Source organism: Castanea sativa, chromosome 2 (assembly GCF_040712315.1).
Source record: "Castanea sativa cultivar Marrone di Chiusa Pesio chromosome 2, ASM4071231v1".
Lineage (NCBI taxonomy): Eukaryota > Viridiplantae > Streptophyta > Magnoliopsida > Fagales > Fagaceae > Castanea > Castanea sativa.
The window spans coordinates 1,845,042-1,872,233 of record NC_134014.1 but is presented as its reverse complement, the minus strand read 5'-3'; the positions used below and the strand labels follow the sequence as shown (position 1 = coordinate 1,872,233).

At 35.6% G+C, this 27,192-nt stretch overlaps 2 protein-coding genes and 2 non-coding genes across 4 annotated transcripts; all 4 read right to left on the bottom strand.

Annotated features, from left to right (window-relative positions):
* Nucleotides 1-2,863: 2,863 nt before the first annotated feature.
* Nucleotides 2,864-3,887, bottom strand: LOC142625810 (germin-like protein subfamily 1 member 7). The gene is made up of 2 exons (XM_075799534.1): nucleotides 3,735-3,887; nucleotides 2,864-3,534 (listed from the first exon to the last, which is right to left on the bottom strand). Exons 1-2 carry the CDS (start codon nucleotides 3,859-3,861, stop codon nucleotides 2,999-3,001), a joined length of 663 nt encoding a protein of 220 aa, XP_075655649.1. The 5' UTR covers nucleotides 3,862-3,887; the 3' UTR covers nucleotides 2,864-2,998.
* Nucleotides 3,888-11,369: 7,482 nt separating this feature from the next.
* LOC142626569 (U2 spliceosomal RNA) lies at nucleotides 11,370-11,565 on the bottom strand. Its single transcript, XR_012842564.1, has one exon. It is a non-coding gene; the product is annotated as a U2 spliceosomal RNA (small nuclear RNA).
* A 5,559-nt stretch (nucleotides 11,566-17,124) lies between these two features.
* On the bottom strand, nucleotides 17,125-17,320 carry LOC142626596 (U2 spliceosomal RNA). The gene has a single exon (XR_012842582.1). It is a non-coding gene; the product is annotated as a U2 spliceosomal RNA (small nuclear RNA).
* A 7,272-nt stretch (nucleotides 17,321-24,592) lies between these two features.
* Nucleotides 24,593-25,523, bottom strand: LOC142625711 (germin-like protein subfamily 1 member 7). Its single transcript, XM_075799405.1, has 2 exons — nucleotides 25,362-25,523; nucleotides 24,593-25,161 (listed from the first exon to the last, which is right to left on the bottom strand). Exons 1-2 carry the CDS (start codon nucleotides 25,486-25,488, stop codon nucleotides 24,626-24,628), a joined length of 663 nt encoding a protein of 220 aa, XP_075655520.1. The 5' UTR covers nucleotides 25,489-25,523; the 3' UTR covers nucleotides 24,593-24,625.
* Nucleotides 25,524-27,192: the final 1,669 nt, after the last annotated feature.

Here is a 27,192-nt window from a genome sequence, read left to right as displayed (position 1 = left end):
TCCATTCCATCTATTTGAGTCTATTCGGTCCTATTCTATCCACTTCAATCTAGTTAGGTCTATTTGGTTCACTTCAGTCCAATTCGACCCACTTCAGTCCTTTCGGTTCATTTGGTAAACTTCGGTCCACTTTGATGTTATTCAGTCCAATACGGTCACATTTCGTCCACTTAGGTCCATTCAGTCCACTTTGTCTAATTTGGTCCACTTCTATCCATTTGGTTCACTTTGGTCTAATTTGGTCTTATTTGGTCATTTTCGGACCAATTGTGCCTTAAATGTATTCTTTTTGTAGGTTGCTTTTTTAGTTTTGGGTTGATTTTTTTTCCAAAATTTTTTTTGGGCCAAACTCTTTAGTTTTGGGCTAAAAATTAGGCATTAGAAATTAGAGATAGGGGCTCTAAAAATGAAATAAAAATAATAAATATTCCAAAGATTATCCTAAAATTCAAGTTTCAATAATATAGGCATTATCAGCGTCATGTCATCAACCTATTTTCAATATTTTCTCCCATTTTTTAAATAATTTTTCTCCATATTAATTTCCTGTTTTACAATTACACTTTGGTCCAATTTGGTCCATTTTGGACTAATTGTGCCTTAAATATATTCTTTTTGTAGGTTGCTTTTTTAGTTTTGGGTTGATTTTTATTCCACAAATTTTTTGGGGCCAAACACTTTAGTTTTGGGCTAAAAATTAGGCATTAGAAATTAGATATAGGGGCTCTAAAAATGAAATAAAAATAATAAATATTTCAAAGATTATCTTAAAATTCAAGTTTCAATAATATAGGCATTATCAGCGTCACATCATCAACCTATTTTCAATATTTTCTCCCGCCTTTTTAATAATTTTTCTCCTTATTAATTTCCTATTTTACAATTATACCTTCTCCAACAATTACACCTTCTCCACCCCTTCGTCTTCCTTTTATTTTGACTCTTCTTCTTTGAGTTTTTTTTTACTACAAAAGTTTGTTATTTTCTCTTCCATTCAATCCATATTTTGCTCACACAAAAAGGTGAATACTCTCTCTCTCTCTCTCTCTCTCTCTCTCTCTCTCTCTCTCTCTCTCTCTCTATATATATATATATATATATATATTCTTTCTTTTGGTGAATTTTTATTTAGATTGATAAATTTTTATGTTTAACGCTACTTTAGGTTGATATGATTTGGTTGTATTCTAATTTTTTATTTTTTATTTTTTCTTTGTTTGTTATATGTTGTGCTATGAAATTATTAAATCATTTAATGTCATTCTATTACATAACATGACTTGGATAATTTGATGTATACAACTATACATTTTCTTTTTAATGTTCTTCTACTCATTTTCTTTTCTATAATTTTTTTTATTTGTCTCACATTCTCTTCCAAAAAATAGGTGATTATTCTCTCTCTCTCTCTCTCTCTCTCTCTCATTATTTCTTGCAACTCTACTTTAGATTGATGAATTTTTTTGTTTTTTTTTGTCCATACTTTTGGATGGTACACTTTGGTGGTGTGTTTTGAATTATTTATCACATACACTCTCTATCCCTCTTATAGTTTTGATTTTAGTTAATTTTTAGATTTTTTAGAAGTGAAAATTTAAGTTTATATCAAAATAAAATTTACATGATCATGTATTTGAATGTGTCTATAAATTATTTGAGTAATATCAATCATAAATTTGTGATGAAGTTTAGTTATCATGATAATTTTCTTAAGAGAATGAGAAATTCAAATAATTAATTTTGGAACTGAAAAATTTTAGTTGTATAAAAAATTAACCATTACACACTATACAAAAATTTGAATAATATAGATTACTTGAAGAAAAAAAAATAGTATTTCCATTTTTTTCACGAAAAAAAAATAATGGAATAATATCAATCAAATGCACCTAAGTTTTTCAAAAAAAAAAAATTCAAAATAATAGAATGATATATATGTAGAGATGGAGAGATGAAAAGTAATTTTAGAAATAATATCTTTAGTACATTTTGGAGAATAAATCATACATTATATCACATTACAAAATAGTTTTATATTTCACATGCAACTAGTACAAAATAATAAGGGGAAAATTACATAAAAAGTCCACAATGTATACCATGTTTTAGATTAGGTCTCAAGTCTTTAATTTGATCGATTAAAGATCCAAAGTTATGAAATTGTTTTAATTTAAGGCCAGTCTACATTATATTTTTAATGTTGTTCTGGGCAATATCAGTGAAAAAATAAAAAGAGAAAACCATGGACTAAACTCTGTGTCCACCTAACCTAAGGCTTGCTTATAAATTAATATGGCTGTCATTGAACAGTGTGTAGAGAGAAAACTCTTTTTCTAGAGAGAGAGTTTCTTTGTAAGTGAGAAAATGATTGTTAGAAAATCGAAATTGATTAAAGTAAAATAGAAAATTAATAGACAAAATGTTTTATAAGTTTGGGACTTTAATTGACAAAATTAAAAACTTTGAGACCTTATTCGAAACAAGATGTAAACTCTAGCCTTGTTGTGTAATTTCCCCAAATAATCATATTTAAATGCTTTAATATTTCATTTGTTAACTACTTTCCCTAGTATAATTTTTTCCATTTTTCTTCAGTATGAATTTATAGACCATAGTGTTGTAGAAATTCACTACTCTTACTTAAATGTTACATTGAGGAGTGTGTTTCTACATAGATAGGTGCTACCGAGCCCTAAATTTGGGCAGCCATTTATAAAATTCTGTCTATTTTTAATACGATTTTGATCAGTTTTATATGTAAGTTCTTGTAATTTCAATCATTGTGGATCAAAGGTGTAATCAAGATTTAGTCGTTCACTAATTTCTCCGCATTTGCAATGACACCATGACACAAACAAAAAAATCATAAGACAATTTTATTTGATAATAAATATTTTAATGGCAATACAGGTTGGGAAACAAGGCAAATTTTAATCAAACTCTGCTATGTAATGGTTCATCATTCCTATTATAAATATTTTTCCTAATTGTGGTTTGACTAGAATTGTTTCTGAAGATATTCAACAACATTCTTGTCCAACTGGAAGGCCTTGGCAAGAACATCAGGATTGATTGGAGGATTAGATCCGAAGACTGCGTTTGCTATGGTGATCAACCCAGGATTCGGATCGCTAAGACCAAGAAAGGCAACGGCATTGGTCTGCCCTATGTTGAATTGGAAGTGAATGAGACCAATAGGGAATACAAAGACGTCTCCCTTGTTTAGAACTTTGGTGAAGAGTTTGTTTGGATTGGATGTGACAAATCCAACTAAGAGAGTACCCTCTATGACAACCAAAAGCTCAGTTCCGCGAGGGTGAGTGTGAGGTGGATTCAAACCATATGGTGCAAAGTCAAGGCGAGCCAAAGATATGCCTAGAGTGTTGAGACCTGGTAATTTATCGACGTTCACAAGATTGACACTTGATCCGACTTTATTTGTAGCTGTGTTTCCAGGAATATTGAGTCCGGAGAAGAAAAAATCATTGGCTGTGACAAGTGTTGGGTCCTTGCAAAATTTCCCATTCACAAAAACTGCACGAAGAAGAGTTTGTTATTGTCACAAATTAGATAGTTCTGTAGCAATTGACAACGTGTCATGTAGGGGAAAAAAATGTGATAGAAATGATATAACCGGCGAGCATAATTTCATCAATGTGTAGAACTTATAATGATTTCAAAAGAAAGTGATAATAATACTACTACTGCTAATAATAACAAGATTATGTACGTACCAGCAGAATTGGTGTTGTTAATTGCAACACAAAAGTCTTGCAAAGGACTGGGGTCATAGGCAGAAGCAAGGGAGGATGCCAAAGCCAAAAGGGCCACAGTTACAAGGTAAAAAACAACTTTCTTCATATTTGAGATTCTAGTAGAGTACTCTGCGTATTCTTGCTTTGGTGAGGGGTGGGAAGCATAGCATATGGGGATATGTCTATTTATAGATAGGAGTCAGTGAACCGGTCAATTGATTTTTAACAAACGAAGCATAATAGACTCGGCAATTTTTCAACCTTAATCACAATTTTTTATTTAATGGGTTCTCCATTCTTTAACCACTACTAGCCGTATTTTTTTTTTATTCAAAGATGGCAGAAATTTATTTAAGAAATTGAGCTTATATAATATTGAAAAGAGAAGTAAGGAGCTTATATATTTGATGAAAGCAATCAAATTGGACCTCTTCAATGCCATTTTGAAGTTTTAACGTTGCTTTGGGAAACCCACAACTAAAGTTTATGTTGAAAGTATCTTTGAAATTGAAATGACTGAAGCTCCCAAGTATGTTGACTCTGTCCTCATCAATGAAGTGGTCCACCATTGTAGGCTGCAGCTGGGGATATGCAATACAACTCTGTTTTGCGTAAATTCTCTAAGTCGAATGGTTTGAACTTATCATGTATTGACCTCAGGGTGAGTACTAAATACTTTTAATGGTTAGTTTGATTTAATGGTTTTCTAGAACCAACGACTACCAAATCTTCTGGTATATTCTTGCCATTTCCCCTCTCTTGTTCTCTCTTCATATTAGTTAGTGTTGAAGATTTTTCCTTGCTTAGAGATTGATAGGCCAAAAACGTATTGACCCCTTGCAATGGATTAATTGATTAATTAGCCAAGTTTAATTAATTAACAAATTTAACATATAAACCATTGTTATTGATTCCATTCCGTTCCGGCCGGAATATTTCGTACCGGCCGGAACGGCCAGAATATTTCGTACCGGCATGCAAACCGGTACCACAATACCCCTTGTTCCACCTCGGGTCAAATTTCGGCCAATTTCGGAGCATTCCGGCCATTCCGGCCAATTTCGGCCGAAATACAAATTTCAGCCGGTACCAGATTTTGGCTTTAAAAAAAAAAAAACAATCATACCTTCTTCTTCTTCTTGGTTACGGACCCTTCTGCATCTTGTTTTCTTTTCTTTTTTTTTTCTTCTTCTTCTGGGTTTCAGACCCTTCTTCTTCTTCTTTTTTTTCTTCTTCTTTTGGTCGGTTTCGGACCCTTCTTCTCTTTTTTATTTTTTCTTCTAGTGTGTTTCGGTCTTGCTGCGGGCTGCCACTCTGCCTTTCCTTTTTTATTTGTGTGCTGTAAAGGTAATGTATGGGACTACTTGTGAGCCTCCTTACTCTTCATTAATTGCTATGTCCTTTGTTTTGATTTTTTTTATTTGTTTAGTTTTTGCCAGCCGACATGCTCCCCTTTTGTTACTTGTATTTTAAAATTTGAAAGTTTTCTTTGTTTTGTTTTTGTGTGCCCCACGTGATTAACAATAAAAATGAATGTGGGAGCTTTTACCCTCTTTCACTGTTCCAACCTCCAATATTAACTTCAAGTTTTTTTTTTTTTTTTTTTTTCATATTATTACTCTTATTATATTTTATACATGATTTAACTGATACTTATTATTATTATTATTATTATTGGGACTTAAAGATTACATATTAGTTGAAATATGTACTTATAACTTCTTTAAAACCTTTAATAATTTATATAGGTTTTTTATTAATAATATATATATTTTATTATAAAATATCGTAACTCCGAAATACTCTGAAACGGTACGCCGAAATAGGCCGGTACCGAAATATTCCGTTCCAATGGACAAACTGAAACGGGGTCCGAAACGGTATTCATAACAATGATATAAACGCGTGGTTTCACAAACAAATCACCAATAAACTAAAGTATAGCAAAAAATAAATTAAGTGAAGGGATTTGCTAACAGATCGAGCCTAGACATGAACTTTCCTTTTCCCTCATTAAGTGATAATTAACCTCAATATGGTTTGTTCCTATGTGAAAATAAAATTAGAAGCAATGGCTAAGGTGGAGATATTATCGAACCATAGAACATAATTATGAGAAAGAAAGTCACCAACGTCTTTTGGTATCATCTTTAGCCAATGTTGCCAGAGTTCCATACAGTGAGTTATGGTTGCTTATCTCTTTGTAAACCAAGTAACAGGAGTGTTACGTAAGAAAATGACAAAGCCTGTGGTTGAGCGCCAGTCAATGAGTTTCTTGGGCTAATCTGTGTCATTAAATGCAAAGAAAGCAAGAGAGCCAGGGGCAAAGGATAGCCCATGGCAAAATCTATTGAAGGTACCTTTGGCAGTGTTAATGTGTATGTGAGCTTTAGGCCAACCTTATTTACTTGTATAGCACACTTACTTATACTGCACACTCTGCCTCTTATATAAAGTCACTTATATATACTCTATTACTTGAGAAATACAATACACTTATTTAGTGTTTCTAACATGGTATCAGAGCCATTGCTCTGACTTTTTCTTCATAGTCTTGTCTCTCATTGGTGTTATTCTAGACTCACAATTGCTTTTGCTGTTACAACTACTACTGCAACCATTCGCCGTTAAACCTTTGATGCATCTCAATTATCGTCTCTGGTTTCGGACCTGCAGTCGTCGTCGTTCAGAGTTTCGAGACATGGCCATATCGTTGCCACTGTGATCCTTGCCCCAATTGTGTTTTTGCAGGTACCACTAAGATCGTCCTCCGCCGATCTACTACTTGGTAGAAACTTGACAGTCATCAGAGGCCCCACACACCCTCATGCGCCGCCCAAAGTTTCGACAAGTTGATCCTCGCGCCTCACGCGCCCCACACGCCACTGGGTTACCTACTAACGTCATCTCTAACATCATCACTGCCACGTTAGCATTCACGTAAGCCCTAGCTGACGTCATCACTCCACATCATTGCTTACGTCATCAGGCCATGTCATCACCAGTCAGTTGCTTACGTCAGCTGCTTACATCGTCACAGTGAGTTAACAGTGCCGTTGATCGTTGACTTTCCCCAAAGTTGACTTTTTTCAGTCCAAGTGCTCCTTACCCAATTTTTCACGTAAATTTCATTTTTGTAGTCCATTTTTGCATATTTTGCTTCTAAATGAAGAATAAGGACATGTCTTCTTTTTATTGCAACAATTGTCACCGACAATCCAACAAACGTTTTTGCAATTTTTGTAAACGTTTTGGCTATAATATTAAGACTTGTTATTAACATAATAAATCAACAGTTTCCATTTCTACTGTTACGGTTGCTAACACTGAGAGTGTCCAACCCATGGCTCCCGTCTCTTCATAGTCTAAGTCCTTTGGATCCACTTTCACCATTTCCAGAGATGACCTTAAAAACATCATTGCTAATGTCATTCATATGATTGGTAATGCATTTTATTCCTCTTCTCTCTTAGCTTTATCTGGTATGTCTCCTTCCTTTTGGCTTATGGATTCTGCCTGTTGCAATCACATGACACCGCCCTCGTCCTTATTTTCTAACCTTAAACCTGCACCACACCCTCTTAATATTTGCACAGCAAATGGTTCCACAATGTCTGGTCATAATATAGGTTCCGTTTCGATCTCCAACCTCTTGGTTCCTGGGGTCTTTAATGTGCTTGACCTTTCTTATAATTTATTTTTAGTGAGACAATTAGTTTAGTTGGGTTATTACATTATCTTTGGTTATTCTGGGTGTATTGTGCAAGATCCGAGGACTGGACATGAGCTTGGGACCGATCCCAGAGTTGGGCGTATGTTTCCCATGGACAACCTTTGTCTTCTACTTGTTGCTCTTATTTCTGTTGCTATAGCTGCTACAGTTGCTTCTATTCCTTCCCTTGCACTTTGGCATGCTTGACTTGGTCACGCATCTTCCTCTCAAGTACAACACTTGGCTTCTAGAGGTTTGTTAGGTTCAGTGTCTGCAGAAAATTTTGATTGTGTTTCATGTCAGTTAGAAAAACAACTAGCTTTGCCTTTCAATACTAGTGAATCAATGTCCATTGATATCTTTGACCTAACTCATTCCGATGTCTAGGGGCCTTCCTCTGTTTCTAGTATTGGTGGATCTCGATATTTTGTTGTCTTTGTTGATGATTATTCCTGTTATAGCTGGATTTTTCATATGAAACATCGTTTTGAATTATTGTAAGTACATTCTAATTTTGCAAAAATAGTTGAAACTCAATTTTCCAAACGTATCAAAAAAATTTGATCTGATAATGCTCTTGAGTACACTCAATATGCTTTCCAAGCTGTTTTGCATTCCTACGACACTGTTCATCATCTAACTTGTCCAGGTACCTCTCAGTAAAATGGTAGAACTGAACGAAAACTTCATCATATTCTTGACACTGTTCGTGCTCTCCTTTTCTCTACCAAAGTTCCTACTCCTTTTTTGGGCGAAGCTGCTCTTCATGTTGTTCATGCTATTAATCGCATTCCAAGTCTTGTTATCCAAAATCAAACTCCATATGAACACCTTTTTGGGTCACCTCTAGACTATCACCACCTTCGCTCCTTTGGTTCTGCTTGTTTCGCTATTCTTCAACTACATGAGCATAAAAAACTTGAGCCTTAGTCAAGGCTTTGTTGTTTTCTTGGCTTTGGGGAAACTCAAAAGAGGTATCGGTGTTATGATCCTGTCTCTCATTGTCTTCGTATCTTCCGCAATGTTGTCTTTTGGGAACATCGCTCCTTTATCAAGCTCTCTCACTTTCGTGCTCCCTATCTTCCTCTTCTGTCTTAGATCTTTTTCTAGATGAGGCACATATTCCTTCTGTAATAACAAGCCCTTATAATAACATCATCTTCATTTCTATATATACTAATATGTATTGTTGTTGAATGCAAAAATCATTATATTTTCCATTACATAAAACTTATAAAAATAGAAAATACTTTTATATAACACATGCACTATTTAACCTACAAATTTTACATTATTTTCTTATCAAATAATTATATTACATTTTCCTATAGTTTGTGTAGGTTTGCGACTAGCATGGATGAAAATGAAAAACATTCTTAAAGCAATTAGAAAGGGAAATAGTCAATCCTTTATTTTTTGACAAATAAACAAAATATATAATAATCATATAACATCTTTGAATAAGGGATGGCAATGGGGTGGGATGAGGCCGAAGGATGGGGTCTTCACCTCCGCTCTGCACGGTTTTGTCTTGCCCCATTCTCGCCCCGTCCTACATGGCGAGGCAAATTTCCTTGTCCCATCCCCACCCCTTGGGGCTTCGCAAGGCCCCGCCCCGCATTGCAAAACTTTGCTTCATATTAATATGTCACACCTTGCTACATAGCTATTAAAGTTTTTTAAAACTTGTTTCGTTAATATAAATATACTTAAAATTACAATTAAATTATCAAAATAATTTCTAATAAGGACTAAATAATATTATCTTAAGTGTTTAACAAGATAATATCACAATAAGAAAATCTTAATATTCATGCATTTAAATACTTAGTAATTCAAACTAAGCTTTTAATACTAATAGAGTGGGGTAGGGCTAAAAAGCCTAAACCCATCCTCACCCCACCCGAATGTGTAGGAAAAAAACAAATCTTGCTCCATTCCTGCCCCACCACCTTTGCAAGGCAAGAAAAAACTTTTGCGGGGTGGGATGGGTTAGGGCAGTGAGAAATTGTCAGGCCTACTTGAGATTTTGTAGGTTCAAAGGCCAAAAGAAGTAGTTATTGGAACCCACCCGTACCCCTTTTTTTATAGTTAACTTCAATGCAACCATTAGTGAGGACAAAGCTTATAGTAGCAGTCGGCAAAAATAATAAAGGAGAAGTCATCTATGTTTTTTTATCTTTAAGATTATAAATACACAAACTTTGAAAGGATATGTTTATTGCACACATTATTGCTAGAGCAAAATTGTGTCTCGAAACCTTTTCTGATTGGTCCATAAATCGTACATATTGAAATTTTGTCAAAATTGGACATGAAATGGTCTTACAATTTTGGCTTAAAAAGTAGACTCGGCAAACAAATCGGCTGGTCATGTTTTGGTTTAACGGAGTATGGTACAAATCAAATTGAGTATGTGTCAAAAAAATTTTGGACCATTGGATTGTTATTTGTGCGACTCTTACTCTGTCTTTTATACATGCATCCTTAAGTTTATAATTCAATAATCATTAATTCAATAATTCCGCTAAAAAAGAGATATATACACACACACACACTCATCATAGAGGGGAAGAATTTGCAGCAGTGTCTCAATTTGAATTCAAACATGAGTTTGATTCGCACTTCTTATTCTAAGAAATATTTACCCTGTGAAAAGAGGAAAAAATAGAGTTTTTGTCTAAGAAAATGCCTTGAGATAGGACAAATGTATAAAACATTTCAACAAAAGAGTGCTTTTTCAACTCTATCAAAACGGAATCTATTCCAAACATATATGTCATGTTTCCTTACTTCGACAGAGTACAGATATCTAAAAATTTGATATTTTTAGATACTTTTTCAAACATAATGACAAAAAACGACAGCCGTTTAATATGCCAACTCTCTCCTTCTAATACTAGTACCCACTTCAGTACTACTCACTAATCTCCACTGATCTTCACCTATATAGATTCTGAAGTGGGTGATGGCAATGGTAGTAACCTAGAAAGCACCAACGTGGCTCCAAGGTCGCCATACCGGAGTCCGACGTGGCATCCAGTGTCCGACTCGCCGAATCTCCCTTTTTTTTTTGAATCGCGCCGATTCGCGTCAACTTGGCCAAATTCGCGCCAATTTGGGCTGATTCCGGCAGATTCCAGCAGAAACAGGAAACAATACGGCCGAAACAGCCACCAAAACATGCCGATACGGCTGAAACGGCCACCAAAACAGGCCGATACAGCCGATTCCGGCTGAAAGAGTCCAAAATGGGCAGCGGCTGCCATTCTTCTGCTTCATGTGGCCCTGTGAGAGGAAAAAAAAAAAAAAAAGAGAAGGAAGAAGAAGATGAGAAGACAAAAAAAATGGATGGAAGAAGAATAAAGGTATGTAATAAAAGAACATAAATTAAGTAGGTGAGAATGTCAATTATTTAATGTGGGTGGGCTTGTGAATTGGAAAATGAGTAAAGGAACCTACTTGAAATGTGGTTTTTTGTTTACAATTATCAAAAGTATTGATTTTATTAAAAACAAATCATAAATAATTGTTTTTTAATAATAAATTCTACCATTTATTTGAATTTTTTTATATAAAAATATTTTTAATAATTTCTTAATTGCCGAGTCCCACCACACCCACACCCACCTTTTTCAAAAATTGCCGAATCCTGCACCGGTATTGAGTCCCGAAACGCACCCGTGCTTCATAGGTAGTAACCATGCCATCATCTTTGTATGAATAAAAATGGTTATGAAATTATAAGTCCATAACCGAGTATCAAAATAAGTCAATAATTGTTGGCTTAAAATTTAAAAAACAATCATCGTCTTTAAAAATGCAATTGTTTAAGTAAATAGAAGAGTAGGGATTCTGGGACTTCCAATGTATCAGTTGATCAATGTTTGAACTAGAATTGGGTGGGGTGCGCCAGGCCCGAGCTATAGTGCAACGCATGGGCGACGCTTAAGAGCCCCAGTAGCAAGCTAGTGTGATGGACTCTACCCCTCAAGAAATAAATTTAATATCATGTGGGCCGATGACCCACATATCAGATATTAAACTGATAAGAACAGATACTACACTTGATCTTAGCCAAAAGGCCGAGAAAGGTATGAATGTTTCTGTCACACATGCCATCTTTTAATGTCCACCTCGTCCTGGTTTTCCTCTTCTGGAGGCAGTGTGGGACAATACTGCGGTAAGCTATATACACTTCTTTTTTACATCTAATTTTGTATTTCGGGCTGAGATGTCAAATGCAAAGCTCAAAGTTAAACCAGTTTTGTATTAACAGATACGATTCTTGTGATTGAACCTGATAAGGCTATTGAGTCTTAAACAGATCAAAACTTTGTGTATTATAAATAATTTACGAGATTATCAAAATGATGCAGCGTAAGAGGCTGTCCAGAAAAAAAAAAAAAAAGAATAGATGATTTTTTTGCTGCATTAATGTAGCCTGCTACCATTGCAAGGATGATGGATGCTAATAACGACATTCAATGTGTTACAATTCTCAAGATGATTGTGTCTACTGTAGATTCAATATAGAAACATGGTTTAGAGTTTATACACGACACAGGAACATTCTTCTTTAACAAGTGAAAGATTGAAAGTTTCAATATTATGAAGTGATTTGACGATCACCAGTAACAAAAACTACCTGGATCAATTCACCGAGGCCTTCCAGATTTTTTGATATGCAGTTTTGACTCCATCATTGATGGATGAGCCTTATGATAGAATCACAAGAAAAGTTGGAAGTTCTCAAAAGAAGACGCAAGAAACTTTACATTATTCGTAGCAGATTGTTGTGGTATAATACGAATGAAAAGGAACAACATTCTATATAAGACAATCAGAAGAAGGAAGTTGTCCATCCTTTGTTCTTACTTTGACAAATAAACAAAATACATAATTTTTTGAGAAATAATTACAAATTGTTGCCATTCCCGTAGCTCAAACCCTTTTCCCCCAGTCCCTCAAACACTTTGTACATAGGGAGGTGTCAATTCAACGACAAGGTCTTTGGCAACAAAATATATAATGATTATCTACATCTTGGGATTTTGTAGACATTTGTTGGAACCCACCTCTACTCCTTTTTGTTAAAGTTAACTTCATTTTAACCATCAGTGTTAGTGATGACAAAGCAAAATTATAAGGGAGAAGTCATGACTTCATTGATGTTTAGGATCCTCTTATAGTTGAGGCCAAAGCAACCCTTTTTGGTTGAACTCGGCCCATTCCATCTACTTTGGTCCACTTGGCATTATTTGGTACACTTCGGTCTTACTCGGTTCATTTGGTCTTATTTGGTCCATTTGATCCAATTCAGTCTTATTCGGTCCATTCATTCTACTTCAGTCTATTCGGTCTACTTCAGTCTTATTCAGTTCATTTCAGTTCAATTCGTTCACTTCAGTCCAATAAGGTCTTATTCAGTCTATTTGGTCCTATTCCGGCTACTCGGTCCACATCAGTCCATTCAGTTCACTTCGGTCCAAATTCATGACTTTATTGATGTTTAGGATCCTCTTGTAGTTGAGGCCAAAGCAACCCTTTTTGGTTGAATTCGGCCCATTCCATCTAGTTTGGTCCACTTGGCATTATTCGGTACACTTCAGTCTTACTCGGTTCATTTGGTCTTTTTTGGTCCATTTGATCCATTTCAGTCATATTCGGTCCATTTAGTCTAGTTCAGTCTATTTCGTCCACTTCCGTCTTATTCAGTCCATTTCAGTTCAATTCCGTTCACTTCAGTCCATTTAGTCCTATTCCGACTACTCCGTCCACATCAGTCCATTCAGTTCACTTCAGTCCAAATTAGTCTTATTAAGTCCAATTCGTTGCACTCTGTCCAATTGGTCTAACTCAGTTTCACTTTGGTCTTATTTGTACCAATTCAGTCCACCTCAGTCTGTTTGGTTGATTTCGGTCCACTTTTGTCTATTCAATCCACTTGATCCAACTCAATCCACCTTTGTCCAATTGTTTCTCCTCAATCCAACTTAGTCTTATTTGGTCCCCTTCAATCTATTTCGATCCACTCTGGTTGATTTAGTCCACTTATATTTAGTCTATTTTGGATTAAGTGAGTCTTACATTTTTTTTTTTCCTTTTGTAGGTTGCATTTTCAGTTTTGGGCTGAAATTTTTTTTTGAGCCAAACTCTTTAGTGTTTGACCTAAAAAAAAAGGAATTAGAAATTAGAGATAGGGGCTCTAAAAATGCAATAAAAATAATAAATATGCAAAGAATTACCTTAAAATTTCAGTTTCAATAATATAAGTATTATGAAAGTTCAAAAACGTGTAAAAATACATTTGAACGTTTAGACCCCCAAATTACAAATTACCAATTCAAGCTTATTAACAAACGATGTACGTGCGGAAAATGTAGATAAGCTAAAAACAGAATTGATAACAAAATCTAAACCAAATAAAATCACATCCACAGCAGAAATTAAATGGCAATGATTAAGGGAAGAGAGATGCAAACACAAGGACAACACAACGATGTGTTATCGAAGAGAAAACCAAAGTCCTCGGCGTAAAACCTCTCCGCTGCCCTCCAAGCGGTCAATAATCCAGTAAAGAATGTAGTTGGGATACATGGACAACAAAAGACCCTCCAAGCCTAATCTACCCAGTGTACCTAAGCCCTCCAAGCTGCTACTCCAACGAGGTTGTGCCGAACCTATTTCTTCTTTAGCTTACCGGATTCCGCTACAGCCCATAGCATCAACCAATGTGAAATTGGTCCCTTCTTAACTGCTTCCCAAAGCACCAAACAACCTTCTCACAGATATGGGTACGATGAAAAAAGGTTTTGGTAATGTACCTCTCAATGATGTAACAATGGAGAGGAAGAGAGTAGAGGAATTTGAAGAGTCTCTATGTGAAGATTATGGATGAGTCAATCTTGTTTTTCTCTAGGGTTTTTCTCTCAAAATTCTCTTTGGAAGCTCTCTACATTTCGTGGGTATAAGGGGTATCTATACTGGGGTCAGAAAGGAATGCGAAGAGTCAAATTTTCCCAAACAGCGCTGGCTAGCAGCTTGGCCTCGCGACTTGACTGAGTCGCGAGTTCAAGTCGCGAGCAAACAAAATGGCCAGACTGGACTTTTTGTCCTGCAATGCTCCAGTTGGCGTGACTGTTCAACTTCTCAGCATGCTTCACTCGTGTGCATCATCTGGCGGCATGCAAGTCGCGAGCCACCTGCAAGATCCAGCCGCAAGTCCCTGCTTTACTGCACATTCTTGAACATTTCTTCATACTCTCTCACACACTACCCTTATATGAATCTCACCTAAATACAGGGTTTCTAAGTGCTGAATTACAAGCAAATTGGCACGGAATAAAGCCAACAAAATGGTTGATAAATTTCAACCTTACATATTATACTTATATTTGGGGGGGGGGCGAAAGCTACAATTCTAAACTTATATAATAATTTAAACTTAATGTAACATGTTACATTTATTTCCATAGAATGAACGTGTACATTATTTTTTTTTTATTCTTAATATTTTCAAATTAGTCAACTAATTATAGTATATTTAAAAAAGCCTTTTTAATAACATCATCTCCACTTAATGTGATATATTTAAAAAAGCCCTTTCGAAAGGAGATGCAATGAATGTGAATATGTGATCCTTCCACTTGAAAATTCCTTAGCTTTCCCCATTGGTGAGCTAAACTGTGTCTTCAAGCCTTTTCTGATTGGTCCATATATAAATCATACATATTGAAATTTTGTCAAAATTGAACTTGAAATGGTCCTACAATTTGGCTTAAAAGGTAGACTTGGCAAAAAAATCGGTTGGTCATGTTTGGGTTTAACCCAGTACGGTACAAGTCAAATAGTCAAAAAAAAAAAAAATTCCAGACCATTGGATTGTTATTTTTTTATTTTTTATTTTTTTTAGAAGAAACATCATGAACTTTCATAAAAAAGAAATCAGCCAAAATTGGCTAAATGTACACCAGTAAGTTGCGAAGATATAGACTCCATCCACACAATAGAACCACTAATATGTCTTGCATGTTTAATTAGGTTATAAGTTATAGAGTTGCCTAGTCTACGGTTATTAGAAAAATATATATAATTGAAGGCATTTATTGATAGTTCTACAGAGGAAAACAAATTCTCAAAAGAAGAAGGAACTCCTGTTCACTTCACAAAGTTTTAATAATGATAGGATTGAGATGTTTTTTCAAACCAAATTCACATAATTGCTCCTTAAAAAATTGAAAAATATAACCAAATATTAATTTAAAAAATTTACATGGTACTTTATTTCTAAGAAGTAAAGTACCATTAAAAAAAAAACCCCAACACCTTCCCAAAAGAAGAAGGAACTCCTGTTCACTTCTCAAAGTTTTAATAATGATAGGATTGAGATGTTTTTTCAAACCAAATTCACATAATTGCTCCTTAAAAAATTGAGAAATATAACCAAATATTAATTTAAAAAATTTACATGGTACTTGATTTCTAAGAAGTAAAGTACCATTAAAAAAATAAATAAATAAAAAAAACAACACCTACTTGGTTTAGTCATTTTAAAAAAATGACAGTCTCTTAACATGCCATCTCTCTCCTTCTAATACTAGCATCCATTTTCAATACTACTCACTAATCTCAACTCTCTCTCTCTCTCTCTCTCAACATGGATCCACTCTCGGCGGTCCGCAACTAGATGATCCGAAACGAGTTGGATCGGATCGTCCGATACAACAACGAGTTCCGGTTCAGATTACTCTAGTACCAATCAACTACACGCCAACTATAGATCAAGTCAAAAAATCTAAAGATTTACTATAAAACATGACCATAAGAAAATATCTTGATGTATTGTATGGCTTTTTTTTTACTAGCAGATGACATCTCTTTGCCATCATTACACAAAGAAGAATATCACAACCTCATTAACTAAATGGAAGGATGAGATATGCACGCCTGAAGCTTGGTGGATTCTTGTAATCAGTATGGTGCTAGTCATACCACACTTCGTAAAAAGATATAGATCCTCGAATTTAAAAAGTTGTACATATCCATGCATTGTTGAGACATCTATTCATGTACTATTGCACTATGAGACTTGTGTTGCACCTCAAGTCAAATGAAGCAACAGGAACTAGGGAGTTATACGAAAACACAATTTTAATTGATTCAACATTGTAAAGGCAACTAGGCAAGAGACTGTCAACGTTTGCTATTTCACTTCACACTCTTCCCCTTTCTTAATTACTACGAAAGGCTCTGATGACTCTTCTTGTACAATAATGCGTACAATCAGACTTTACATGGTGAGTACAATAATTGGCTTACACTTCAGACAACTGTTCAATAACTTGTCTGATATTTTCAGACAACTCGGATGCTATTGGAATAATTGCATTTACTTTCACAAAGACTCGAAGGATGCAGATGCACTCTACATGGATCATTGGACATAGTTGGATGCTACACACATCAGACGGTCAACAATAAATTAAGTTTCAAATACTTGAGCACTTATTAATCAGCATTCTAGAATCAAAATCATCTCTACCTTCATTCTACACTTTTGATGCGGCTGTCACTAACATACAGAAAGCTTAATGGCTACAGAAAATTTGGGTCATCCACATAATGCAAATATGCGGAGCTTTGAACTAGAATTGGGTGGGGTGCGCCAGGACCGAGCTATAGTGCAACGCTTGGGCGACGCTTAAGAGCCCCAGTAGCAAGCTACTGTGGTGGGCTCTTCCCCTCAAGAAATAAATTTAATATCGTGTGGGCCGATGACCCACATATCAGATATTAAACTGATAAGAACAGATACTACACTTGATCTTAGCCAAAAGGCCGAGAAAGGTATGAGTGTTTCTGTCACACATGCCATCTTTTAATGCCCAACTCGTCTTGGTTTTCCTCTTCTGGAGGCAGTGTGGGACAATACTGCGGTAAGCTAAATACATTTCTTTTTTACATCTAATTTTGTATTTCTGGCTGAGATTTCAAATACAAGCTCAAAGTTAAACCAGTTTTGTATTAACAGATTCGATTCTTGTTATTGAGCCTGATTAGGCTATTGAATCTAAAACAGATCGAAACTTTGTGTATAATAAATAATTTACGAGATTATCAAAATGCTGCAGCGTATTGTCCAGAGAGAGAGATGGAAAAAAAACAAGAAGAAAAATAATAGAGAAATTTTTGCAGCATTAGTGGAAGGAAATATAGCCTGTTACCATTGTAAGGATGATGGATGCTAATGACAACATTCAATATGTTACGATTCCCAAGATGATTGTGGCTTCTGCAGATTCAATATAGAAACATTATGGTTTAGAGTTAATTTATACATGACACAATGAACATTCTTCTTTAATCAAATAATAATATCTTTTAAATAATGCATTTTATGAATGTTTTCATTTAAAATTTTAAAGTAAAAAGAACGTTTAAAGTTTTAAACTATATCATTTTTTAACTAAAAATTGTACAAAGTGACATAATCGATTAGTTTCACATTAACTATAATACAAATTATACTACATATAAGTCTTACAAATCTATATTTATATATAATATCTAAAAGTTGAAACGTAGTATTTATTGTTGCTACTCTACTTTGATCCATTCAGTCCATTCGTTTCACTTTTCTCCAATTCATTTTTATTTGATCCATTTTATTCAACTTTAGTCCATTCACTTGGTCCAATTTGTTCTTATTTGGTTAATTGGTCCATTTCGCTCTATTTAGTCCAATTTAAACTTATTCGGTCCATTCGATCCAATTCGGTCTTATCAGTTCAATTTAGTCTTATTCTGTCCACTTTGGTCCGTTCCATCTACTTAGGTCCATTTGGTCTTATTCCAACCATTTGATCCAATTCTATCTTATCGGTTCATTTAGTCCATTCCATCTATTTGAGTCTATTCGGTCCTATTCTATCCACTTCAGTCTAGTTCGTTCTATTTGGTTCACTTCAGTCCAATTTGATCCACTTCAGTCCTTTCGGTTCATTTGGTAAACTTCGGTCCACTTTGATGTTATTCAGTCCAATACGGTCACATTTTGTCCACTTAGGTCCATTCAGTCCACTTTGTCCAATTAGGTCCACTTCTATCCATTTGGTTCACTTTGTTCTAATTTGGTCAATTTCGGACCAATTGTGCCTTAAATGTATTCTTTTTGTAGGTTGCTTTTTAGTTTTGGGTTGATTTTTTTTCCACAAAATTTTTTGGGCCAAACTCTTTAGTTTTGGGCTAAAAATTAGGCATTAGAAATTAGAGATAGGGGCTCTAAAAATGAAATAAAAATAATAAATATTCCAAAGATTATGTTAAAATTCAAGTTTCAATAATATAGGCATTATCATCGTCACATCATCAACCTATTTTCAATATTTTCTCCCGCCTTTTTAATAATTTTTCTCCTTATTAATTTCCTATTTTACAATTATACCTTCTCTAACAATTACACCTTCTCCACCCCTTCATCTTCCTTTTATTTTGACTCTTCTTCTCTGAGTTTTTTTTTACTATAAAAGTTTGTTATTTTCTCTTCCATTCAATCCATATTTTGCTCATACAAAAAGGTGAATACTCTCTCTCTCTCTCTCTCTCTATATATATATATATATATATGTGTGTGTGTGTGTGTGTGTGTGTGTGTGTGTGTGTGTGTGGGGTCATGGATTTTGGGATTTGGCCGAGAAGCATGGGTGGTCCGAGTCCGAGGAGTACTATCTCCTCAGATAAAGCTAAACACAAATCTGGTATAAATCTTAATGATCAAAGATGACCTTTCAGGAAGTTCTAATGATAGCAACGAGCATTATGAACGTACATGAGGGATAAGGACTCAAAAATAACTAAGGGAAAGCTGTTACCACCGCATTAATGAGGAAGTGACCTCTGAACAATATTATGGCAACCTTACAGCCACCCCAAAAGACTTTTAGAGGGGGCTGATGGGACAAGTATCAGTATAAATCATCAAATGTCCACATGTAGTCCACGTGTAGGGTAAGGATCAAGGGAGAGATGTAATATAAATAAGGGTAGAGATCCCAGAGAAGAGGGAGGGTGGAAAAAGGAGAAGAGAAAGCACTATAGCAATCTCAACAAATCCTGTAACCATTGTCATCCAATATATACTAGAACAGAGCTCCTCGGACTGTGCCGAGAACAAACTTTCTTGCACAAACCGAGTTCAATTCTTGTTGGCTCATCATCTAAAACCATATTAACTGTTATTCATGCACTAAAACCTAGCTCTTTGACCCACTCTCTACAAATTTATTGTACTGGGTTCACTGGGCCAAGATCCCTTACATTTTGGGCTTGGTCTGAAAACCGTGTCCCTACAATTGGCGCCGTCTGTGGGGAGAGCTTGTGTGATAGTGAGTGCAACGGTTAAATATGATAGGATTAGGCCCCCATCAGTAAGAGTTCTTGGAGAAAGCCATTATGGTGGCCAGTTTATTATATAAGCAAGTAACTACGTGAGGCACACAGTTGTTGTCCTAACTTAGCTTCCGCTCAAGTCTATAATACAAAGTGCAGATTATACGAGGAGGATTCCTGAATGGGGCACAGTTCTGGGGGCTTTTGACATCAAGTACACGCCTCGTACCTTTGTCAAGGGCCAAGTCCTCGAGAATTTGGTGGCCGAGTTCACTGAACCTCCATTAGAGGAAGTGGCAGCAACATATAAGCAATTCAAAGGGGCTTTGCAGCGGGGCTTGTTCTTGAAGGTATATATTGATATCTTATAATCTATTGAAGTGGTTAAACAGAACCTTAGCTATGTCGGGTCCTCAAACCTCCTGCTTTGGGGAAATTAACATACACTGGCATCTTTAGAAGTGGTTAAACAGAACCTTAGTTATGCCGGGTCCTCAAACCTCCTACTTTGAGAAAATTAACACACACTAGCATCTTTAGAAGTGGTTAAACAAATCCTTAACTATGTCGGGTCCTTGGACCTCCTGCTTTGGGGAAATTAACACACACTGACATCTTTAGAAGTGGTTAAACAGAACCTTAGCTATGACGGGTCCTCGGACCTCCTACTGTGGGAAAATTAACATACATTAACATCTATTAAAGTGTTAAAAGAGTCTTTGCTATGTCGGGTCCTCGGACCTTCTACTAAGAAGAGTCTTAGCTATATCGGGTCTACAGACCTCCTACTAAAAATAACCTTAGCTATGCTGGGTCCTCGGACCTCCTGCTTTGAGAAAATTAACACACACTAACATCTATTGAAGTGGTTAAACAGAACCTTAGCTATGCCAAGTTCTTGGACCTCCTGCTTTGGAAAAATTAACACACACTGGCATCCTTAGAAGTGTTTAAACAGAACCTTAGCTATGCCGGGTCCTCAAACCTCCTGCTGTGGGGAAATTAACACACACTGGCATTTATTAAAGTGTTAAAAGAGTCTTAGCTATGTCGGGTCCTCAAACCTCCTGCTAAGAAGAGTCTTAGCTATATCGGGTCCACAGACCTCCTGCTAAGAAAAGTCTTAGCTATGCCGGGTCCTCGAACCTCCTGCTAAGAAGAACCTTAGCTACGTCAAGTCCCACAGACCTCCTGCTAAGTGTTAAAAAGAGCCTTAGCTATGCCGGATCCTTAGACCTCCTGCTAAGAGGAGTCTTAACTATGCTGGGTCCTCGGACCTCCTGCTAAAAAGAGCCTTAGCTACCTCAGGTCCCATAGACCTCCTGCTAAGTGTTAAAAAGAGTCTTAGCTATGACAGGTCCTCGAACCTCCTGCTAAGAAGAGTCTTAGCTATGCCGGGTCCTCGAACCTCCTGTTAAGAAGAGCCTTAGCTACATCAGGTCCCACAGACCTCCTGTTAAGTGTTAAAAAGAGTCTTAGCTATGCTGGGTCCTCGGACCTCCTGCTAAGAAGAGCCTTAGCTACCTCAGGTCCCACAAACCTACTGCTAAGAAGAGTCTTAGCTATGTCGGGTCCACAGACCTCCTGCTAAGAAGAGTTTTAGTTATGCCGAGTTCTCGGACCTTCTGCTAAGAAGAGTTTTAGCTATGCCGGGTCCTCAGACCTCTAGCTTTGGGGAAATTAACACATAATGGCAGCTCTCTTTAAAGTGTTTAAACTATAACTCAATCATGCATCGGTCCTCAGACCAAATAATGTGAGAAAGTTAACACTTCATGACATCTCTCTTAAAAGTGTTTAAACTATAACTTAATCATGCCTCGGTCCTCAGACCAGATGATGTGAGAAAGTTAACACTTCATGACATCCCTCTTCAAGGTATTTAAACTATAAACTTGATCATGCCTCAGTCCTCGGACCACATACTTTGGGAAATTATCATTCCACAACATCTATTTGTTTCTCACTAAGTGTCAAGACAGGCCCAAGATTATAACCAAATCCTCAGATTGGAAGCTCTGAAAGGAGCAATTCACAGTATAAATATGGGGCGCGTGAAACGATACTCCCACAGGTGTAAATCAAAGGATCAAAGCAGAATCAACTCTTAAGAATTCAAAACCCCACTTTTCTCCTCGAATGCGAGGAGAAAACCAGAGTTTTGAGGGGCTATCGTGGGGTCATGGATTTTGGGATTTGGCCGAGAAGTATGAGTGGTCTAAGTCCAAGGAGTACTATCTCCTCAGATAAAGCTAAACGCAAATCTAGTATAGATCCTAATGATCAAGGATGACCTTTCAGGAAGTTCTAATGATAGCAATGAGCATCATGAACGTACAAGAGGGATAAGGACTAAAAAATAACTAAGGGAAAGCTGCTACCACCGCATTAATGAGGAAGTGACCTCTGAACAGTATTATGTCAGCCTTATAGCCACCCCAGAAGACTTTTAGAGAGGGCTGATGGGACAAGTATCAGCATAAACCATTAACTGTCCACATGTAGTCTACGTGTAGGGTAAGGACGAAGGGAGAGATGTAATATAAATAAGGGTAGAAATCCCAGAGAAGAGGGAGGATGAAAAAAGGAGAAGAGAAAACACTATAGCAATCTCAACAACTCCTGTAACCATTGTCATCCAATATATACTAGAACAAAGCTCCTTGGACTGTGCTAAGGACAAACTTTCTTGCACAAACCAGGTTCAATTCTTATTGGCTCATCACCTAAAACCATATTAATTGTTATCCATGCACTAAAGCCTAGCTCTTTGATCCACTCTCTACAAATTTATTATACTGGGTTCACTTGGCCAAGATCCCTTACATTTTGGGTTTGGTCTGAAAATCGTGTCCCTACAATATATATATTCTTTCTTTTAGTGGATTTTTATTTAGATTGATGAATTTTTATGTTTAACTCTACTTTAGGTTGATATGATTTGGTTGTATTCTATTTTTTTATGTTTTCTTTGTTTGTTATATGTTATCCTATGAAATTATTAAATCATTTAATGTCATTCTATTACATAACATGACTTGGATAATTAGATGTATACAACTATACATTTTCTTTTGAATATTCTTCTACTCATTTTCTTTTATATAATTTTTTTTTATTTGTCTCACATTCTCTTCCAAAAAATAGGTGATTATTCTCTCTCTCTCTCTCTCTCTCTCTCTCTCTCTCTCTCTCTCATTATTTCTTGCAACTCTACTTTAGATTGATGAATTTTTTTGTTTTTTTTTGTCCCTACTTTTGGATGGTACACTTTGGTGGTGTGTTTTGAGTTATCACGTACACTCTCTATCCCTCTTATAGTTTTGATTTTAGTTAATTTTTAGATTTTTTAGAAGTGAAAATTTGAGTTTATATCAAAATAAAATTTACATGATCATGTATTTGAATGTGTCTATAAATTATTTGAGTAATATCAATCATAAATTTGTGATGAAGTTTAGTTATCATGATAATTTTCTTAAGAGAATGAGAAATTCAAATAATTAATTTTGGAACTTAAAAGTTTTAGTTGTATAAAAAATTAACCATTACACATTATACAAAAATTTGAATAATGTAGATTACTTGAAGAAAAAAAAAGTATTTCCATTTTTTATCACAAAAAAAAAATGGAATAATATCAATCAAATGCACCTAAGTTTTTCAAAAAAAATAAAAACTCAAAATAATAGAATGATATATTTGTAGAGATAGAGAGATGAAAAATAATTTTAGAAATAATATCTTCAGTACATTTTGGAGAATAAATCATACATTATATCACGTTACAAAATAGTTTTATATTTCACATGCAACTAGTACAAAATAATAAGTGGAAAATTACATAAAAAGCCCACAATGTATACCATGTTTTAGATTAGGTCTCAAGTCTTTAATTTGATCAATTAAAGATCCAAAGTTATGAAATTTTTTTAATTTAAGGTCCATTTCAGTCTACATTATATTTTTAATGTTGTTCTGGGCAATATCAGTGAAAAAATAAAAAGAGAAAACCATGGATTAAACTCTCAATTCACCTAACCTAAGGCTTGCTTATAAATCAATATGGCCGTCATTGAACAGAGTGTGTAGAGAGAAAACTCTTTGTTTAGAGAGAGAGTTTCTTTGTAAGTGAGAAAATGATTGTTAGAAAATCGAAATTGATTAAAGTAAAATAGAAAATTAATTGACAAAATGTTTTATAAGTTTGGGACTTTAATTGACAAAATTAAAAACTTTGAGGCCTTATTCGAAACAAGGTGTAAACTCTAGCCTTGTTGTGTAATTTCCCCAAATAATTGTATTTAAATGCTTTAATATTTCATTTGTTAACTACTTTCCCTAGTATAATTTTTTCCATTTTTCTTCAGTATGAATTTTAGACCATAGTGTTGTAGAAATTCACTACTGTTGCTTAAATGTTACATTTAGGACTGTGTTTCTACATAGATAGGTGCTACCGAGCCCTAAATTTGGGCTGCCATTTATAAAATTCTGTCTATTTTTAATACGATTTTGATCAGTTTTATATGTAAGTTCTTGTAATTTCAATCATTGTGGATCAAAGGTGTAATCAAGATTTAGTCGTTCACTAATTTCTCCGCATTTGCAATGACACCATGACACAAACAAAAAATCATAAGACAATTTTATCCTATAATAAATATTTTAATGGCAATACAGGTTGGGAAACCAGGCAAATTTTAATCAAACTCTGCTATGTAATGGTTCATTCCTATTACAAATATTTTTCCTAATTGTGGTTTGACTAGAATTGTTTCTGAAGATATTCAACAACATTCTTGTCCAACTGGAAGGCCTTGGCAAGAACATCAGGATTGATTGGAGGACTAGATCCGAAGACTGCATTTGCTATGGTGATCAACCCAGGATTCTGACTGCTAAGACCAGCAAAGGCAACGGCATTGGTCTGCCCCACGTTGAATTGGAAGTGAATGAGACCAATAGGGAATACAAAGACGTCTCCCTTGTTTAGAACTTTGGTGAAGAGTTTGTTTGGATTGGATGTGACAAATCCTACTAAGAGAGTACCCTCTATGACAACCAAAAGCTCAGTTCCGCGTGGGTGAGTGTGAGGTGGATTCAAACCATATGGTGCAAAGTCAAGGCGAGCCAAAGATATGCCTAGAGTGTTGAGACCTGGTAATTTATCGACGTTCACAAGATTGACACTTGATCCGACTTTATTTGTAGCTGTGTTTCCAGGAATATTGAGTCCGGAGAAGAAAAAATCATTGGCTGTGACAAGTGTTGGGTCCTTGCAAAATTTCCCATTCACAAAAACTGCACATAGAAAAGTTTGTTATTGTCACAAATTAGATAATTCTGTAGCAATTGACAACTTGTCATGTAGGGGAAAAAAATGTGATAGAGATGATATAACCGGCGAGCATAATTTCATCAATGTGTAGAACTTATAATGATTTCAAAAGAAAGTGATAATAATACTACTACTGCTAATAATAACAAGATTATGTACGTACCAGCAGAATTGGTGTTGTTAATTGCAACACAAAAGTCTTGCAAAGGACTAGGGTCATAGGCAGAAGCAAGGGAGGATGCCAAAGCCAAAAGGGCCACAGTTACAAGGTAAGAAACAACTTTCTTCATACTTGAGATTCTAGTAGAGTACTCTGCGTATTCTTGCTTTGGTGAGGGGTGGGAAGCATAGCATATGGGGATATGTGTATTTATAGATAGGAGTCAGTGAATCGGTCAATTGATTTTTAACAAACGAAGCATAAAAGACTCGGCAATTTTTCAACCTTAATCGCAATTTTTTATTTAATGGGTTATCCATTCTTTAACCACTACTAGCCGTATATTTTTTTTTTTATTCAAAGATGGCAGAAATTTATTTAAGAAATTGAGCTTATATAATATTGAAAAGAGAAGTAAGGAGCTTATATATTTGATGACAGCAATCAAATTGGACCTCTTCAATGCAATTTTGAAGTTTTAACGTTGCTTTGGGCAACCCACAACTAAAGTTTATGTTGAAAGTGTCTTTGAAATTGAAATGACTGAAGCTCCCAAGTATGTTGACTCTGTCCTCATCAATGAAGTGGTCCGCCATTGTAGGCTGCAGCTGGGGATATGCAATACAACTCTGTTTTGCGTAAATTCTCTAAGTCGAATGGTTTGAACTTATCATGTATTGACCTCAGGGTGAGTACTAAATACTTTTAATGGTTAGTTTGATTTAATGGTTTTCTAGAACCAACGACTACCAAATCTTCTGGTATATTCTTGCCATTTCCCCTCTCTTGTTCTCTCTTCATATTTAGTTAGTGTTGAAGATTTGCCCTGCTTAGAGATTGATACGCCAAAAACGTATTGACCCCTTGCAATGAATTAATTGATTAATTAGCCAAGTTTAATTAATTAACCAATTTAACATGTAAATGCGTGGTAGCACAAACAAATCACCAATAAACTAAAGTATAGGAAAAAATAAATTAAGTGAAGAGATTTGCTAACAGATTGAGCCTAGACATGAACTTTCCTTTTCCCTCATTAAGTGATAATTAACCTCAATATGGTTTGTTCCTATGTGAAAATAAGATTAGAAGCAATGGCTAAGGTGGAGATATTATCGAACCATAGAACATAATTATGAGAAAGAAAGTCACCAACGTCTTTTGGTATCATCTTTAGCCAATGTTGCCAGAGTTCCATACAGTGAGTTATGGTTGCTTATCTCTTTGTAAACCAAGTAACAGGAGTGTTACCTAAGAAAATGACAAAGCCTATGGTTGAGCGCCAGTCAATGAGTTTCTTGGGCTAATCTGTGTCATTAAATGCAAAGAAAGCAAGAGAGCCAGGGACAAAGGATAGCCCAAGGCAAAATCTTTTGAAGGTACTTTTGGCAGTGTTAATGTGTATGTGAGCTTTAGGCTAACCTTATTTACTTGTATAGCACACTTGTACTGCACACTCTGCCTCTTATATAAAAGCACTCATGTATACTCTATTACTTGAGAAATACAATACACTTATTTAGTGTTTCTAACATGGCATCAGAGCCATTGCTCTGACTTTTTCTTCGTAGTCTTGTCTCTCATTGGTGTTACTCTAGACTCACAATTGCTTCTGCCGTTAAAACTACTGCTGCAGCCATTCGCCGTTAAACCTTTGACGCATCTCAATTATCGTCTTTGGTTTCAAACCTGCAGTCGTCGTCGTTCAGAGTTTTGAGACCATTGCCATATTGTCGCCACCGTGATCCTTGCCCTAATTATGTTTTTGCAGGTACCACTAAGATCGTCCTCCACCGATCTACTACTTGGTAGAAACTTGACCGTCATCAAAGGC

Coding starts and splice junctions, on each gene's coding strand:
- LOC142625711 (XM_075799405.1), bottom strand. CDS start 25,488: ATGAAGAAAGTTGTTTCTTACCTTGTAACTGTGGCCCTTTTGGCTTTG. Junction 25,162..25,361: donor TAACAACACCAATTCTGCTG/GTACGTACATAA, acceptor TTCTATGTGCAG/TTTTTGTGAATGGGAAATTT.
- LOC142625810 (XM_075799534.1), bottom strand. CDS start 3,861: ATGAAGAAAGTTGTTTTTTACCTTGTAACTGTGGCCCTTTTGGCTTTG. Junction 3,535..3,734: donor TAACAACACCAATTCTGCTG/GTACGTACATAA, acceptor TTCTTCGTGCAG/TTTTTGTGAATGGGAAATTT.